General features: G+C 45.5%; 1 protein-coding gene across 1 annotated transcript in view; it reads right to left on the reverse strand.

Moving 5' to 3' along the window:
• The window catches only part of LOC145359286 (1-phosphatidylinositol 4,5-bisphosphate phosphodiesterase delta-3-like), a 132,725-nt gene that overhangs the window by 96,618 nt on the left and 16,321 nt on the right, over nucleotides 1–19,786 (reverse strand). The window contains exon 2 of the mRNA XM_080213834.1: nucleotides 17,251–17,406. Coding sequence (XP_080069960.1) covers nucleotides 17,251–17,406 — 156 coding nt within the window. The remainder of the gene's footprint in view (nucleotides 1–17,250; nucleotides 17,407–19,786) is intronic.

Genomic DNA, 19,786 nt, shown 5'->3' on the forward strand with positions numbered 1-19,786 from the left:
ACGTCAGCTCAGTGACTATCACTCTTTGCTGTGCAGCTACAGGGACCCGGGTCGGGTCACCTCAGTGTGAATTGCAGTGTGGATAAAGTGTGAAGTGATGCAATTTGATACGAAGAATAAGGCTTGAAAAAATCAGAGTCTAAATGGGGTACAGACACAAAGGAGTCACATTCACAAATCAATCAAAGCCACAAACACAGGTTCAACCATAAGAAAATATTAAAAATATAATTACCAGGGTTCGTTTCAGGAGGAATAGAATGTTAAAGTAAAGACATTAGATTAAACTTATACCGAACCCTGGTTAGACCATACAAGGTGCATATCATAAAAAGAAGGGTTTGTAGGTACTGGAAAATAGGAAAATGACTGAGGGAGATCTGATACATCATTGACCAGAAACTGAACTGGACTAGCTATATAGATACCGTGGCTACAAGAGTGGATTCAGAGGTTGGGAGTCCTGCGATGAATAACTGACCCCCTGACTTCCCAAAAACTGTCCACTATCCACAAGGTACAAGTCAGGAGTGTGATGGAATGAAGTGCATTTGCCTGGATGGGTGCAGCTCTAACAACACTCAAGAACACCATCCAGGACAAAGCAGCCCATCCACTAATACTCACTCCAACTCACTTCCTCCATCACTGATGTACAGTAGCAGCAGTGTGTACCATTTACAAGATGCACTGTAGGAACTGAGGGTGCTGTCCAAGGCTCCTTAGACAGCGCCTTCCAAATCTACAACCACTACCCTCTCGGAAGGACAATGGCAGCAGATGCATAGGAACACCACCCTTGAAGTTCCCCTCCAAGCCACTCATCATCCTGACTTGGAAATATATTGCCATTCCTTCACAGTCGAGGGGTGGTCAAGATTCTAGAACTTGCTCCCTATCAGCACTGTGGCTGTACCTACACCACACGGACGGTGAGGCATTGGAACCACGCAGGGGGGTACATGCAAAGGACTTCAATAGATATCACCCCCCCCCCAATTGATCATTGAAAGTCTACAAAATGGCTTGTGACAAATGGAACATGTACCATAATATTGGAAACCGGAATGAGTGCGCAGATATGATTAGTTACAAGCGAAGCAACTAATATGCTGAAATGCATGGTGGACATGCACTGGAGAACAGGCCCCAGACACGCTTGGCCACTTGACAACATAGGAACATGAAATGGTTAATGTGGACACTCGAGGGAGGTGTCATGTTTAAATCAAGGTGCTGACACACACTCTAGAGAGTAAGTGACTTTAAGACAATTAGCGTTAAGAATTAATCACAATGGGAATGGCATAAAACTCAGGTTAAAAACGACACAAAATTTGGATTGGGACAATTGAAGGCTAAGGGGGAATAATATTTAGTAAGAACTGTCCACAAGATGACCAGGGATAAAGGGAGAGATAACTCTACAGAGAGATACAGGGTGAGATTTTTCTCCCTCTCTGCCGTGCGATCTGCAGTGGTGGGGGGGAGTACGGTACACACTAGCTGCAGGATCTGATGGCCTGGCCATTGTCAATGGGGTTTCCCAATGAATGAGTGCCTTGCTGCTGGGAAACCCACGGCTGGAGTGTGCATCAGTGAGACCATATGATCCCTCCAGCGTGAATGGCAGGAAGACTTTGGTGAGAGAATCTCATAACTTGAAGACTTCTTGAGGATGTGATTAAACTGTAGCTCTCTATACAACATACTTTCTTTGATTTTGCCTGTATGGCAATCCGTTGCCTCAGTGGCACCTAAATCCAGAGCTATCTCAATGTCCTGATATGGTGAGTACAGCACAGAGTCTGGTCTATCGCAGGCGAGGCAGGTTCACTCGGAGCACTGCTAGAGATCATGATTCTGTTGAGTCTCAGTCAGATGACGAGCCTGTGGACTTAGTCCTAACTCAATTGTTGGAGCTACAGCAATGGAAATGTCAGGCAGGATTGGCTGATGCCTACCTCAGATATGATGGAGGAGTCTGTCCATATCCAGTCTGAGACTATAGTGCCAGTATGCCAATGCACCGAGGTTATCACCGGGTAGGATGGAGACATCTGTCCAGGACATAGCGCCTGTGTTGCTATGGGAACTGAACTCCATCACTATAGGAATTGGTGCATCCAGCAGTGGCTTTGTAAGAGAGAATGAGGGCACCCTGATCTCACTCCAGGTGCCCCGTGTCCTCAAGCTATCAGCAGATGCCCTTGGGAATCCATAGGAATGGAGATTAGCTGCTGGACGCCCCAGGGCTATCTATCCAGTGACTTTGGAAGTGTCCAACTGATCCTAATCCCTTCACCTGTCATCAACAGATTCCCTACAGTGCAAGAAGAGGTCATCTGCACCAAAAGTGCTTCCCATTAGAGCAACCCCCCACCTCCGCTCTATCTCCCTACCCTGCACATTTACCATGGCTGATCTATCTAACCAGCACACCTTTCAAACTGTGGGAGGAAACCAGAGAAAACTCATTCAAATATGAGGACAATATGCAGATTCCACCCAGACAGTGACCCAAGCTGGGAATCAAACCTGGGTCCCTGGTGCTGTGAGGCAGCAGTGCTAACCACTGTGCTACCGAATGGAAGCAGGAGAAGGCCATTTGGCCCTTCTAGCTGGTTCCTCCATTCATTTTGATCATGGGCTGATCACTAAATTTAATATTCTGATCCCGCCTTCCCCCCATATCCCCAAGAGCTATATCTAATTCTTTCTTGAAACCACACAACGTTCTGGCTTCAGTTACTGACTGTGATAGTGAATTCCACACATTCACCACCCTCTGGGCAAAGAAAGCTCCCCTCATCTCACTCCTAAAAGATTTACTCCTTATCCTCAAACTACGAGTCCTAGTTCTGGACTCCCTCACCACTGGAAACATTCTTTCCGAATCCACCCTGTTAGAATTTTATAAGTTTCTATCAGATTCCGCCACCCCTCGCTCTTCTAAACTCCAATGAATACAATCCTAATCCACTTAGTCTCTCCTCGTATGACAGAGCTGCCATCCCAGGAAGCAGCCTGGTAAACCCTCACTGTACTTTCTCTGTAGCAAGGACATCCTTGTCCCATGCAGACCGATTGTCCCCACAACACTCAACTGGTACTTTATTTCCTGATGTGGCCATAAAAAATAACTCAATGTGTCAGACAGATGTATCTCCATATTCAACACCTCCACTAACGCTAGGGTTTCAGTTCCCATGTATTTTTGACTGCCCTTTTTTATTCCCTTTGCTTCCCAGGCCAAGGGGCAACATTTTCCTTTCTTAGCTACCAAGAATATTACGAATCCAGCATCTCTCGGACGTCCATCTGGTAGGTTGGCACGTGAAGCATCTCTAAACACAACTCTTTTCATGCCTTCCGGTTCTCCAAGTGCTGAGAATTTGATTACACGTTCCTCTAATTTTAGTTTTTGTAAAGTTTTAATAGCCTGCAAGATCTGTCTGACTGTCTCAACATATTCCTGAGCTTTAGGATATAATCACTCCTGTCCAGTCTTGTCTGCGTGCAGCTAAATTGGCTATCATAATCCTCAATAATTTTGTTTCTTTTCCATTGGCCCATTCCCCTTTTTCCATTGACTTTCTCTGGTGATGGGAATGGGGTTAATGTTGTTTAGATATCCCTGTTGACTCATCTGATGTCCTTTGCCAGATATCAAAACTGAGATATCGAAAAGCATCAGTGCTGACTCTCTACTTTAAGTTCTGTCTCCAGCTTCTCAATTATCCTTTCTTGAACTTTTCTGTGCCGCTCCATAGAAAATCATCCACATGCATCTCAAAAATTCCAGCTCATTTTCCTTCAACCTCCCGGTAGAACACTGCCGCATCTGCTTTTAACTGGACACAGCCAGTCTTCAGCAGTACAGATCATACAGAGAAATACCAAACCCTTGCTGCAACATTTAATTCATAAACACATTTGTCTAATCTCCACAATTATCCCTGTGTATTACCTGCTTCTTTGGGTGGTCTCAAAAAAACTTTCCTTTGACATGTTTTGCCCTGCAGAATCTTTGACATCTCATTTATACTCCAATTATATTCCAATATACTCATTTATACTCCAATTATTAGACACTAGAACAATGACAAAAAATTTCAGTGTCACTTTCCCTGCTGTGGGTGAATCAAAGCTGATGTCTCTCCCATCCAAATATTCCTCATAACCACGGGCTGCTAATCTGGCTTTAGCCTTATATGTCCCATCTTGTAAAACTTTCTCTGTGCAAACCCACCCACGGGACAAAGCCGGTTGCCCTTCATCTGGAACCTCAGTGTACATCCCAAACTTCTTCCAACTGTTCAACTCTCTTTTTTGACCTCTCTCACATCCGCGAGCTCCACTTTGTTTGCAGCTATCAATACTTCCTTATCATGGGGCTTCTACTCCTATTACTACCATTGGTTTAATTCCGAACCTTCCTTGTTAAACTCCGGCCTCTACTGCCATGCCTCCTCCTGTCAGGACTGCTATTCTCAGACCGCTGTTCTCTGCTGACACACCTTCAGTCACAGATTCGTGACTTTTTTCTGGGTTCACGGATGCTCACTGTCTCATCCTCAGGACTTAGGTCTCACTCTTTTTGGTTCCATCTGTTCACCCCCTATTCCCAATCCGTACCTTTGACTTTTAGCCCTTGTTCTTGGATGTTGAGCAACTGTTTGTACTTTCTGAAGGGTTTTCCGATTATAGTGGCTTCCCTGCACTTGAGCCTTCGGGTATATATCTACCACGGTGCCTACTTTGGATGGCTGAACCTTTTCAAGTAGCAGCTTCATCCCCTGCTTCACGGGTACGTTGTTGATCAGCAGATTCCCCCTCATTTATAGTTGACTAATCCTCATACTATCTTAGGGTATGTGCATGAGAGGTACAAGATAGAACAGGCCCTTGATGTTGCGCCGACCAGTGGAACCAATCTAATGACCCTCTAAACTAAACTATTCCAATGTTATCCATATGCCTATCCACTGACCATCTGAACACCCTTAAAGTTGGCGAGTCCACCACTGCTGCAGGCAGGGCATTCCACACCCTTCACCCTCTGAGTGAAGAACCTACCTCTGACATCCGTCCTATGTCTATCACCCCTCAATTTAAAGCTATGTCCCCTCGTGTTAGCCATCACCATCCGACGAAAAAGGCTCTCACTGTCCACCCTATCTAATCTTCTGATCATCTTTTATGCCTCTATTAAGTCATCTCTTAACCTTCTTCTCTCTAACGAAAATAACCTCAAGTCCCTCAGCCTTTCCTCATAAGACCTTCCCACCATACCAGGCAACATCCTGGCAAACCTCCTCTGCACCCTTTCCAATGCCTCCACATCTTTCTTATAATGCGGCGACCAGAACTGTACGCAATACTCCAAGTGCAGCCATACCAGAGTTTTGTACAGTTGCAACATGATCTCACGGCTCCGAAGTTCAATCCCTCTACCAATAAAAGCTAACACACTGTACGCCTTCTTGACAACCTTATCAACCTGGGTGCCAACTTTCAGGGATTTATGCACATGGACACCGAGATCTTTCTGCTCATCCACACTACCAAGAGTCCTTCCATTAGCCCAATACTCTGTAATCCTGTTACTCCTTCATGTCTTCTGAACTTCTATATCCTGCTCAAATGCTCAAGATTCATACCCAATTCTCTCTACTCTCAAAGACAGGGCTCGCACTGTCTGGTTACTGTGTTGTAGCACGACTACCTTGCCGTCTGTCCCTATCACTTTTCTGGGCCCTTATGTTATAGAGCAGCATCTGTTAATACTGATGGCAACTTTGGATTCCTCCCGTATACCAACTGGTATGAACTATAGACCCCCCACAATCTGTAAAGAGTCTTCTGTGTGCACTGCCCACGCTAATGCAACCTGCAATTTACAGCCTGGTTGATCCGCCAAAACATTATGCAACATGCCATCTATAACCACGCTATTCCTTCCACAGAGGCCAGTGCTGAATGGGCTCTCTGCTGCAGTATTACAATATTTAAATATTCGCACATATCTTGAAACTCATCATTTGCGAATTCACTCCCATTGTTCCTCAAAAATTTAGACAGTGTCCCCAACCCTGTTCCAACCCAATGGGTCACAGTTTTACCTACCACTTTTATCTTTGCTGTAAATCACCATGGATACGCTAAACCATGTGGCCATGTTCACAAAGCCCTTATCCCATTTCTGTAGATCCATCGCCACAACGTCACTGAAATCTCGTGCGAGCAGTAGACTCACAACTGGGCCCGGGGGTGTCCTATATTTTATGCAAATTTCACACTGGGTTGATATTTGTTCTATGAGATTATATCCTTTATCCAGCACACCTGCGTCCTGTGCTCTCAGTCTCTGTGGTGGATGACCAAACTGCTTATGGGGTTTCAGAATAATCTTTTTGTCCACCAGGCAGTTGTCTGTTAGCAGCACTAATCCCTCATGAATCCTTTGGTCTGATAATTTCGGTTCGTTTAACGGAAGACAATAATGGCCAGATTTTGTAAAGTGTAGGTACACGGTTTTCCCAGATACCACGGCTTTATCCTGTTTCAAAATTGATGGTCATCTGAGCTTTCTTCATCACAGACCTGCTTAATAACAAAGGGATATCACTGGAAACTACATCTGGACTCATGTATAAACTGATTCCCACAATGTTACAGGGAAGTGTCATCCTTCTGGAAGATGTTAAAGTATTGTCATCTCCAAATCTAAAGCAGGTAGAACTATCATGTCCTTTCAGCTTCTTTCAGTCTTTATGATTGATTTATGATCAATAACAATTTGGCCAATGTTGGTCACAGACAGTAGATGTACATCCACTATCTAAAACAGCACAGTTAAAGGAGTCTATCATCAGAACGCTCATTATGGGACTCAACTTTTCTGCCACTAAAACAATGCCTTCCTGGTCCTTATCCTCGTCACATATTCTTTGACACGTAATGTCAATGATGCAATTTCTTTTCGGGCAGTTTACAATGTTGTGGGGTGGGGAAACAGCGATTCACAATCCCACTAGCGTTCCTTTGACTTAACCAACTTTTATCAGTTTCACATGTGCGTCTTCTTTCCCCATTATCAAATCAATAACATCCGGTTTCAACACTAGGTCTGTTATTAACGTAACCGTCTCTGTTTAAAGGCCTTCCTGTACTATTTGGTCTGTCACTCGGCTGAGTCACCATTGACTCCTCCGTCCAACAATTTAAAGGCCAATGGAATCTCCAAATTAAATTTCGTTAGTCTGTTACGGCCCCTATCAAAATCCATACTCTTCCATGGACTCTTAATCTCATGTCTCCTAATCCTGTCAAACATCACCCATCCTTCATAATTCCCCAAGAACTCAATTCTTTGGTAAAACTTATCAAAGTATCATAGCAGGAGACGTAGCCCATCTTCTCTATTTAGGGCATCTGCCATCCAATTGGAAATTACTTTGCCCCTTATCTTGCTCCTAATTGGAAGTGACAAAGCCAATGCCATACCTTGCTTTTGTTCGGTATTTGGTGGCAGGGGCCCACACTTCCACCTCTGCCTTCCATTGCCGATATGGTTTGGCATCTGAAAAGATAGGGGGGCTATCAAACCCCATCGGTTTACTGCTACCTTCTGCCATGGTTGTAGCATTTCTTCAAAAACAAACACCAAGTTACGATGGGAATTCCACTGCTACCAACGTTGATCCACAAGAAAGAACTCTTCCGTTGTAGGCAACAAAATAAAACAAAATTTATTCCAATTTATAAATCAAAGATAAAGGTTTAATAAAGAAACTTCATTACTCCAACACTTGAGGCTGCACCCTAGGCCATTCCAAGCTGCCCCACAATTCACAACAGGTTCTTATTTATACTGAGTCAGCTGATCATCACATCATTTTGCCTGTGGTTACATAGTTTACTGGGTCAGCTGACCTTTACAGCTTGTTACTATTGGTCACACTACAATAGATCCAATGTCATCATTGGTTATATTCTAACAAAGAAAGCCCACCAACACCTCTACTTTCTCAGGAGACTAAGGAAATTTGGCATGTCTGCTATGGCTCTCACCAACTTTGACAGATGCACCGTAGAAAGCATCCTATCTGAATGTATCACAGCTTGGTATGGCTCCTGCTCTGACCACAACTGCAAACAAATACAGAGTTGTGAAAGTAGCCCAGTCCATCACGTAAACCAGCCTCGCATCCATTGACTCTGTCTACATTTCCCACTGCCTTGGCAAAGCAGCCAGCATAATCAAGGACCCCATGCACCCCGAACATACTTTCTTCCACCTTCTTCTGTTGGGAAAAAGATACAAAAATCTGAGATCACATACCAACTGACTCAAAAACAGCTTTTTCCCTGCTACCGTCAGACTTTTGACTGGACCTACCTTATATTAAGTTGATCTTTCTCTACACCCTGGCTATGACTGTAACACTACGTTTTGCACCCTCTCCTTTCCTTCTCCCCTATGCACTCTATGAATGGTATGCTTTGTCTCTATAGTGTGCAAGAAACAATACTGTTCATTGTATACCAATATATGTGACAATAATAAATCAGATAACAAATGCACACAATATTCCAGGTGTGGTCTCACCAACACCCTGTACAATTGCACCCCTATTCCTATACTCAAATTCTCTTGCTTTGAAGGCCAACATACCATTCGCCTTCTTTACTGCCTGCTATGCCTGTGCGCTTATGAGGAAACCAAGTTCTTGCTGAGTATCCACCTCTCTCAATTCATACCCATTCATATTATAATCTGCTTTCCTATTATTGCTACCAAAGTGGATAACCTCACATTTATCCACATTACACTGCATCTGCCATGCAGATGCCCATACACTCAGCCTGTCCAAATCACACTGAAACATCTCTGCATCCTCCTCACAGCTCACCCTCCCACCCAACTTTGTATCATCTGCAAATTTGGCAATAATACATTTAGTTCCCATTTCCAAATTATTAATACATAATATGAACAGTTGGGGTCCTAACACAGATCCCTGCGGAACTCCACTAATCACTGACTGCCAATCAGAAAAAGGCCCATTTATGCCAACTCTTTGCTTCCTATCTGTTAACCAACTTTTGATCCATCTCGAGATTGTTTTTTTCTTGCCAATTTGTATGCTCCTTCTCTGAAACACATATCTCTAATTTTTTGATTAGATTTATTATTGTCACATGTAAACATGTATTATTTCTTGCACTCTATACAGACAAAACATGCCATTTGTAGAGAAGGAAAGGAGAGAGTGCAGAATGTAGTGTTACAGTCATAGCTAGATTGTAGAGAAAGATCAATTTTCCCTTGCAAGCTATGGCTTGGCCGTGGTTCCCTTTCCATTCCTGCGCTGAACAGGAATAAACAATTTTTGGACCATTATAAAACAAAGTACAACATCCAGTCACATAAAGGTCAAATGACCAAAAGCTTGGTCACAGGGCTGCATGGTTCATATTATATTCAAACCTGGTTGATATTTACCATAGAACCCTACAGTGCAGAAAGAGGCCCTTTGGCCCATCGAGTCTGCACCAAACACAATCCCACCCAGGCTCTACCCCCATATCATACCCACTAATCCCTCTAACCTACACATCCCTGGACACTAAGCGGCAATTTCTTAGCACGGCCAATCAACCTAACCCGCACATCTTTGGACTGTGGGAGGAAACCGGAGCACCCGGAGGAAACCCACGCAGACACGAGGAGAATGTGCAAACTCCACACAGACAGTGACCCAAGCCGGGAATCGAACCCAGGACCCTAGAGCTGTGAAGCAGCAGTGCTAACCACTGTGCTACCGTGCCACTCCAAGCCTTCACGGCCTTTGATAAACTTACCCGACAAAAAATCTATTGATTCCAGCCCAGCAAATGGCAGGGATGCAGCAGCCACAGCAGTTCGGAACAAAGAATTCTGATTTTCCTCCTGAATAGTCTATTTCTACTTCTAATAAAATGCTCCCTGGCTCCGAATTGCCATGAGAAGTCTCACAACACCAGGTTAAAGTCCAACCAGTTTATCTAATCAGTATTCTGTAAACTGTGTGTGTCTTTATATGCCCTCCTCTGATCAGAACCTTCCACACACCTGATGAAGGGACACCGTTTCCGAAAGCTTGTGGGTTTACTATCAAATAAACTGGTTGGACTTTAACCTGGTGTTGTCAGACTCCTTACTGTGTTTACCCCAGTCCAACGCCGGCATCTCTACATCCGAACTGCCCCACCAGAGGCAACAGTTTCGCTGTATTTACTAAATCATGTATTTCAAAAGCCTTGCTGTGATCACCCTCAACTTTCTAAACTCAAAGGAATAACAGTTCACTTTGAGTCAACCTTTACTGAACCCGCTAAGCTCTGGGACCATGCTGCTGAATCCGTGATTCACCAAGGCTAACCTGTCCTCCTCAGAATGGAATGCACTGGCCACGATGGTGTTTAAGGTCTGAATTATCTAAAGCATGACTTCCGCCTCCTCAGAGTCCAGTCCCTTCGAGGTAAAGGTAACCCTTCGACTTAGGGTTGTTTTCGTTGGAAAGAAGGCGGCTAAGAGGGGATCTTATTGAAACATATAAGATGATTAGAGGTTTAGATAGGGTGGATAGTGATAGCCTTTTTCCTCGGATGGAGAAAGCTAGCACGAGGGGGCATGGCTTTAAATTAAGGGGGGGTAGCTACAGGACGGATGTCAGGGGTAGGTTCTTTACTCAGCGGGTGGTGAGGGATTGGAATGCCCTGCCTGCTGCAGTTGTAAATGCGCCTAGTTTGGGGGCGTTTAAGAGATCTATGGATAGGTTTATGGACGAAAAGGGATTGGTATAGGCTAGTGGGTCATTGTTTTTGTAACTGGTCGGCGCAACATCGTGGGCCGAAGGGCCTGTTCTGCGCTGTAATGTTCTATGTTCTATGTTAAAGGTCATCATCCCAATAGCCTCTCTCAGTGGTCGATGAGAGATAGCATTGCAAAGTTCCAAATTATCGCCGGAATCTTCTGGCCTCACCCGTAGCTGGGATTCTCCGGTGCCCTCGTAGTGAATGGAGTTTTGGCCGAGCACCAGATTCTCCATTCTCGCTGGCAGCAGGCTGGATGAAGTTGGAGAATCCCGCCCTGTATCTTAAAGCAATGAGAAACTGCAGTGTAATTATAGTCAGGGTCAGCTCCACCCTGCCTGCCTCTCCTCCCCAGAGCGTGAGAGCCTTTGAAACTTCAACATGTAACATCTGGTACGGAGCAGCTGATGGTTTGCACATGCTTTCTATTTAAGGAAATAAATATTTTTTTTACAATGGCCCATGCTAAACCATTTAGGACTAGCTGCATAACACAGCTCCAGGGCAGCCAATGCCTATAAAACACAGCTGGCAGTTTGCTGTAAGTGTAGTAATGCCTTCTCGGAGCTAAGCAGCAAATACTTCAACACTTACAATTCGATTATGTTTCCATTTTTCTGACTTACTAATCACACAATTCTCTCTTTGAATGGATAATCCTTACTGAGCTGTTCATTCTTTTTGAGGTTGTTTTGGGCGGCACTGTAGCACAGTGGTTAGCACTGCTGCTTCACAGCTCCAGGGTGCCTGGGTTCGATTCCCGGCTCGGGTCACTGTCTGTGTGGAGTTTGCACATTCTCTCCGTGTCTGTGTGGGTTTCCTCCGGGTGCTCCGGTTTCCTCCCACAGTCCAAAGATGTGCGGGTTAGGTTGATTGGCCGTGCTAAGAAATTGCCCTTAGTGTCCAGGGATGTGTAGGTTAGAGGGATTAGTGGGTATAATATGGGGGTACGGCCTGGGTGGGATAGTGTTTGGTGCAGACTCGATGGGCCGAAGGGCCTCTTTCTGCACTGTATGGTTCTAGGTCCTGTTTGACGTGCCAAAACCTCCCAGTTTGCTTCATTTAACGGGCATTGTTGAACTTTCATCTCTGGGTGTGTAGAAAGCAGGCATCAAATGAAAGAATGTGACTCGAGCCCATGTAATGATCTCAAAACCCCCCCACATCTCTCTTGGTAGGCAACGGCCTCTTCACTAATCTGTGTCTGTTATATTTTGCCTGGTCTGTTACTGTTATTTGTAGATGTCTTTACTACAGACCTGGGAAAGGGGGATAGATTCATAGAATTCCTACAGCGCAGAAGGAGGCCATTTGGCCCATCAAGGACTACAATCCTACCCAGAACCTATCCCCATGCATTTATCCTAGCTGGTCCCCTTGAAACTAAAGGGGCAATTTAGCATGACCAATCCACCTAACCTGCATATCTTTGGAGTGGGGAGGAAACCGGAGCACCCAGAGGAAACCCACGCAGACACGGGGAGAACGTGCAAACTCCACACAGACAAGCCAGGAATCGAACCCGGGTCCCTGGCGTTGTGAAGCAGCAGCGCTATTCACTGTGTTGCCTGTACCAGGTGGAGAGAAAGGAAACACGCAGTGAAAGAGGAATGAGAAAAGGAATGGCAAAATGGATTTTTTTTTGAAGAGGAGTAATGATATCAGCCCTTTGACTTGGGGCCAGGCTCTGAGTCACTGAACTTAAACAACTGTCTACAGTCTGACTGTTCATGCAGACATGTTCAGGATATTACAGCCAGAGTACAAGGCAAGCTTGCTGTTTAAAAGCAGAATAAGGGAGCTTTCACTCTGGTATATGTATTATGTGGGATATATTCTTAGGGGCAAGTTTCCCACATTCAATCATTGTCCAGCATGTGGTCTGACTTGATATTATAACTTGTCTCAACCCCGTAGCACAACCTAAAAATATAGATAAAAGCAAATTACAGCGATGCTGGAATCTAAAGCTTCCAAAATTTCAGCTTTGACAAAAGAGTCATCTGGACTCGAAATGTCAGCTCTTTTCTCTCTCTACAGATGCTGCCAGACCTGCTGAGATTTTCCAGCATTTTCTCTTTTGGACTGTAGCACAATTTGACAGGTTGCACACAGTGCTTTTGTCATTCTTGCCACAACCAAGAGGCTCTGTCTCACTACAGTCTGAGACGGTTTAAATTGGGAATAAGTCCCGCGTTTCCTCCCCCCCCCCGCCCCACCGCCCCACCCCGCCCCCCCCGCCCCGCCCCCCCCGAGTTCACCTTTTCCAAAGCTTCACTATCACCCATCATGAGCTTCTCATGTTGGTCAGTCCTAATCCCAGGTCCCTTCCCCGGGAACACTCTCATTCTGAAATGTCCCTCTGAATGTTTCTATCCCTGTAAACTTCACTTACACACAATCTTCCCGGAGGTGTCTGAATTTGCACGTGGAGCTGTAACTAGGAAAATAAGCTTGGATCAGAGAGTGATGTGCTATTGACTATCAGTTCAGGCTTGTGTTGAAAGGGGACAAGTTAAATTGGAACTGAGTTAGATCTGGGGAAGAAGATTAATGTTTCAGTTTGCTGGACCAGTAGCCTGCTATAACTTAGTTATACCTAGTTAAAGTTAGGAAGGTCAGTTACACAATGGGCAGGTAAACTGGATATCATTAACTGTGTGCATCAATATTCCCACTGCAGGAGCAAAGGAACAGGACATTGTGCATCTGTTCTTCTTTCCAATGAGACCATGGCCAATCTGTACTTTTACCCACCTTTACCCCGTGTCCCCGAATCCTTTGATGAGCAAAATTCTATCAACCTGAGATCTTAAATTAATAATGGATCTCAAATCAATTTTTGTTTGTGGAAGAGAACTCCAATTCCAATGACTTGAGAAAGGATATACTGGCACTGGAGGGGGTGCAGAGGAGATTCACTGGGTTGATTCTGGAGTTGAGAGGGTTGGCTAATGAAGAGAGACTGAGTAGACTGGGGCTGTACTCATTAGCATTCAAAAGAATGAGGGGAGATCTTATAGAAACATATAAGATTATGAAGGGAATAGATAAGGTAGAAGCGGGGAAGTTGTTTCCACTGGCGGGTGAAACTAGAACTAGGGGGCATGGCCTCAAAGTAAGGGAGATCAGATTTAGGACTGAGTTGAGGAGGAACTGAGTTGAGGAGAGGCAGCACAGTGGTTAGCACTGCTGCCTCATAGCGCCAGGGATGCGAGTTCAATTCCTGTCTCGGGTCACTGTCTGCACATTCTCCCCGTGTCTGCGTGGGTTTCCTCCGGGTACTCCAGTTTCCTCCCACAGTCACGAAGATGTGCGTGTTCGGTTGACTAGCAATGCTAAATTGACCCTAGTGTAAGGGGATTAGCAGGGTAAATATGGGGGGGGACCTGGGTGGGATTGTGGTCAGTGCAGAATCGATGGGCCTCCTTCTGCACTATAGGGATTCTATGTTTAAGTTCTTCACACAAAGGATTGTGAATCTGTGGAGTTCCCTGCCCAGTTGAGGCTACCTCATTGACTGTTTTTAAGGCAAGGATAGATAGATTTTTGAACAGTAAAGGAATTAAGGGTTATGGTGAGCGGGCGGGTAAGTGGAGCTGAGTCCACACAAAGATCAGCCATGATCTTATTGAATGGCAGGGCAGGCTCGAGGGGCCAGATGGCTACACCTGCTCCTAGTTCTTATGTCCGTAAACTTTAACCACCCAGTCTGTGCAATAGAAATGTTTCCAAATTTCACTCCCGAAAGGACTGCATCTTCATTCTCAGCCCCTGCCAGAGCAATGAACAACCTAAGGTCACACCCTCAATGTACAGGTCAGGTCCGATGGAATCTACAGTCCAACAGGGGGGGATATTTTCCTTAGAACAAAGAAGGTTGAGGGGTGATGGATTGAGGGGCACAAAATTCTGAGGGGAAGAGATTGAGTGAACAGGACAAAATTGTTTCCCTTGGCAGAGAATTCTAGAGCCAACTTAAATTCAAGCTAAGTGGCAGAAGGTATAGAGGAGACGTGAGGAAGGATGTCTTCATGCAGAGGGTGGTGGGTGCCTGGAATTCACTACCTGAATTGGTGGTGGAGGCAGAGACCCTAAACTCATTTAAAAAATTACCTGGACGTGCCCCTTAAGTGCTGTAAACTGCAGGGTTATGGGCCGGGTGCTGGAAAATGGGATTAGAAAGGGTGTCCGTGGGCTGGCATGGACAAGATGGGCTGAATGGCCTCCCTCCGTGCTGTAATTTTCTGCGGTTCTATGGAAAGAACATACGGTCCATTGAAGCTTCCAGAACCCAACTCTCCAATCAAAGCCTTTATTGTCATCACCCTAATTATCAGCGGCAACAACAACCTGCATTTATATAGCACCCTTAACATAACCAAACAGTAGCAGCAATATTACGAGATTCAACAAAAAGGCTCATCAAAACTTGGTCAAAGAGGAAGATGTTAAGGAGTGTCATAAGGGAAGGGAGCGAGGTGGCGAGAGGTAAGGAGGGAATTCCAGAGCTTAGGGCCCAGGGGGCTGATGGCTTGGTCGCCAATAGTGGAGAGCTTCCACCATCAGAGTTGATCAAAAGGCCAGATTTAGATGACAGCAGATAGCTCCATGGTTGTGGGGCTGGGGGAAGTTACTGGGGTTTGTGAAGCATGAGGCTACGCAGGCATTTGTAAACCAGAATGGGAATTTCAAAATCAGGCTATTGCTTGACTGGGAGCCAATGTATAAGTGAAAGATGAACGGGGCTGATGTGAGTAAGGATATGAGCAATAAAGTTCTGAATGACCTCAGAATGGAGGAGAGCAGCCAGGAGTGCTGGAGCAGTGAGTTCTGGAGATAACGCACGATGAGACGTTACGACAGTGGATGAATGAACACCGCTCGGCAATCACTGCTCTCTTCCTGCTGGGGAACACTTCTGCAGTCACGGGCATTCGGCCTCTGACCTTCGGGTAAGCATTCTCCAAGACGGCCTTCAGTACACATGACAGCGCAGAGTCGCTGAGCAGAAACTGATAGCCAAGTCCAACACACATGAGAACGGCCTCAACCAGGGTCTTGGGTTCATGTCGCACTGTCTGTAATCCCAACAACTTGCCTGGATTTGCAAAATCTCACTAACTGTCCTGTCTGGAAACAATACGCATCTCTTTAACCTGTGCTTAATGCTCTCTCCACTCACATTGTCTGTACCTTTAAGAATTGATTAGCTGTAAAGACTCACATTCCAATCATTACGCTTGTAAATTGAGTTTGTGTCTTTATGTCCTTTTTACGATCAGAACTCCCAGCCACCTGACGAAGGGGCAGCCTGTCCCGAAAGCTTGCAGCTTTTGCTACAAATAAACCTGTTTGGACTTTAAACTGGTGTTGTGAGATTTCTTTCTCTTTTACCCGAGTCCAACACCGGCATCTCCACATCACGATGAGATCAGGCAGGGGATGAGTTTTCTGTAACTGGCAACAGGCAGCCTTAGCGATGGAGAGTGAAACTGGTTCAAAACTCATGTGGGGTCAAATATGACACCAATGTCATGAACTCCTGATCTGGCAGAGGGATGGAGTTGGAGAGGGGCTGGAAACACAGAGAAGCAGTGAAATTTCTCAATGTTTCGTTGGAGGAAATTTCTGCTGGTGGATGTCCGATACACAGTCTCATAATGTAGCAACAGTGGGCAGGTCGAGAGAGATGGTGAGGAGGCAGGGTTAGGTACTGTCAACTGCAAAAGGTCAGCCCAGTGAGTCTTTGGATAAAGGGGCGGAAGAGGGATGAGATATAGGAAGGGACACCAGTGGTGACAATGTGGGAGCAGGAAAAGGTGACAATTAGATTGATAAGAATGGCAGGCAAGTGCAGTTCCACCCAGCTGAATAATGGAGGAGAGGCGCTAGATCAGGATGATATGGCAGAGGCTGCAGACAGGCGGAGACGGATGAGGAGAGATCTTTGTCACAGTGACATAACATGTCATTTGATTATCAGTCAAAGTCCTCTTCATCACCCAACCCTCAGGCAGAACTTATGGACAACATGGGAATAGTTTAGGTTAGAGGGTCATTAGATTGGTTCCACTGGTCGGTGCAACATCGAGGGCCGAAGGGCCTGTACAGCGCTGTAATGTTCTATATTCCATGAGAAGAAGGGACCTCAACTTGGTGCCTGACTTTCTATTGAGATGTCTAGTGCCAACTTTCGGAGAACGATTCAGGCTGGCTGAAGCAATAATGTGTCATCGGTAAAATGGAAAAAGAGCCTGCATTTATATAGCGCCTTTCACACCATCCGAACAATTCATAAATAACATTCCCACAAAGCAGTTTGTAGCCAGTGTTCCAGGCGGAGCTGTGCTGCCTCGCTCAATGCTGGACGAGAGAGATACTCACAGGTCGATGGCTTTTTCCGGCATTTGGACTCGCACCAGATGGATAGCCCATCCTCCTGCAGTTTCATCCATCGATCCTTCTTCCACAATCTTGACTTTATCTTCTGCAAGTTGCTCCCCGTCATCATGAATTTTATATCTTCATCTTCGAGCAGTCCTGTGAGAGGCAGAGGAGGTAAAAGTTCAGAAGACAGCAACTCAGTGAATACAACCTCCAGAAAAGGGCCTTGCCTTTATTCGCCTACCCCATTCTACTTTCCAATTGGATCTGCTTGTCAAAACGACAAAAGTTGGAGAGATTTGTTAGTGTTTTCCCCCACCCTTGTTTAAATTCTCACTGCCTCTCACAGGCCGGACTGTAGTCATCTGAGAAAGCTGATAACCCTTTCTCTGCAAGCTGCCAGACCTGCCCTTAGAGTCAATGTAAGAATTCTCACAACACCAGCTTAGAGTCCAACCAGTTTATTTGACAGTAATCCCACAAGCTTTCGGAAACGGTGCTCCTTCGTCAGGTTTGTGGAAGGTTGGACTCTAATCTGGTGTTGTGAGACTTCTTACTGTGTTTACCCCAGTCCAACACCAGCATCTCCACATCTCAGAATCAATGTCAGGAATGGGGAGGAATATGGATAAAATGGGGGTTAATCCAGTTAATGTGGTCAATGTTGGAACAACTGATATGAGATACAAACAGGGGAGAGACCTCTCTATTCCCATTTTCATTGTTCTACCAGACGCTAAGTTCTAGAGTTTCCTCTATTTGCCTCTCAAGCTCACCCTCTCCTTTACAGAACCCCCTAAAACTGATCTCTGATCAAGCTTTTGGTCCCCTGTGCTAATACCTCACATAGTTCAGTGTCATCTTTATAATGCTCCAGTCAACTAATACAGGATGGTTTACGATAAAAAAGGTGCTGAATAAATACAAACTGCTGATGTTCCAATTCAATCACCCCCATCGTGTGGATGGGACAAAACCCAGTGAGAGGCAATGACACAGTTACAGCCTGGGAATGACTTAATAACCACAGGGACAAGAGTCAGGAAATCAATCAACCCAGCGCGAGATAGACAGAGGTGTGTGTGTGTCTGAGAGTTTGTGCGTGTGTGTGTGTCTGTGTGTGCGTGTGTGTGTGTATGTCTGTGGGTGTGTGCATGTGGGTGTGTGTGTGTGTGTGCGCATACATGTGTGACTGTGTGCATAGGTTGTGTGTGTGTGTGCGCATAGGTTGTGCCTGTATGCGTATGTTCTGTGTGTGCGTGCCTGTATGTGTGTGCGTGTCGGTGTGTGTCTGTGTGTGCGTGTGTCTGTGTGCATGTGTGTCTGTGTGCATATGTTGTGTGTGTGTGTGTCTGCAAGTCTGTTACTGTGTGTGTCTGTGTGTGTGTGCATGTGTGTCTGTGTGTGCATATGTTGTGTGTGCATGCATGTGTTTATGCATGTGTGCATGCGTGTGTATGTGTGTGCATGTGTGTGTCTACATGTGTGCATGCGTGTGTCTACGTGTGTGCATGCGTGTGTCTACGTGTGTGTGCACACGTGTGTGTCTACGTGTGTGTGTGCAAGATTCTGTGGTGAATCAGTTATAATCTGTAGAGAAAGGGTTACTTTCCTACAATGGTAATGCGTGTTAATGTTTACAATTGTGATGCAATGATGTGATGAACTCTCCACTCCTCTCCTGATGACACAGAGGCGATTGGTTAATAGCAGCAGCTATACACTCTGACGGATCGATGTAACAGACCTATTCTGGGGCTTTGGAGTTTGTACCCTCGTTGAAAAATACCTGGCAAAACACAGTGTTTATTTTTCTGAAGGAATTTTGGGCTCTGGGTTCCACTGCTTGAGAGTGTGGTGGAGACAGGTCCGATCGAGGGATTCAGGAGGCAATTAGACTTATCAGAGAAGGAAGAATGTGTCAGGTTACAGGGCAAGGTGAGAGAGTGGCGCTAGCTGAGTTATTCATTCAGAGAGTCAGCACAGGCATGATGGGCTGACTGGCCTCTTTCTGCCCTGTAGCAATTCTGTAGCTCTGTGCAGTGGGGCTGATCGAGGATTAATTTTCTCACAAAGGCACAACACACACATGGATTGTGATGACATATTTTCATAAAGTATCAGCCTGTTACTGAACCCACCTGAAACCGAGAGTTCAGTGAACTGGAAGGCGGGCCCAGCCACTAACCAGATTCACCTGTCTGCTGGAAGCCTTGATGCTTGGGCATTCCGGGTTTTATCAGAATGTGAGAGGGGATCAGGTCATCACCATGTTATTTACTGAAGGGGGGGTGGTTCCTGTCTCCTTTAATCGCTGAGCTATCTTCCTGGAGACTGCAAAGCATCGGGAACATAAGGGAAGGCAGCCTATCATTGGTACCACAGCCAAATACCAACCCTTAGTGTAGAAAAGATCAACAGACCATTCAAACACTTGATCTGGCCCTCACTTCAAGACATGCACTTTCCATTACTTGGCCATGGACAGGAACAAGAGCCTCTGAGTGACTGCTCCTCCGTGTCCCCAGGGTGTAAA

Source organism: Carcharhinus amblyrhynchos, chromosome 27, assembly GCF_965287045.1.
Source record: "Carcharhinus amblyrhynchos chromosome 27, sCarAmb.v2.hapA, whole genome shotgun sequence".
Lineage (NCBI taxonomy): Eukaryota > Metazoa > Chordata > Chondrichthyes > Carcharhiniformes > Carcharhinidae > Carcharhinus > Carcharhinus amblyrhynchos.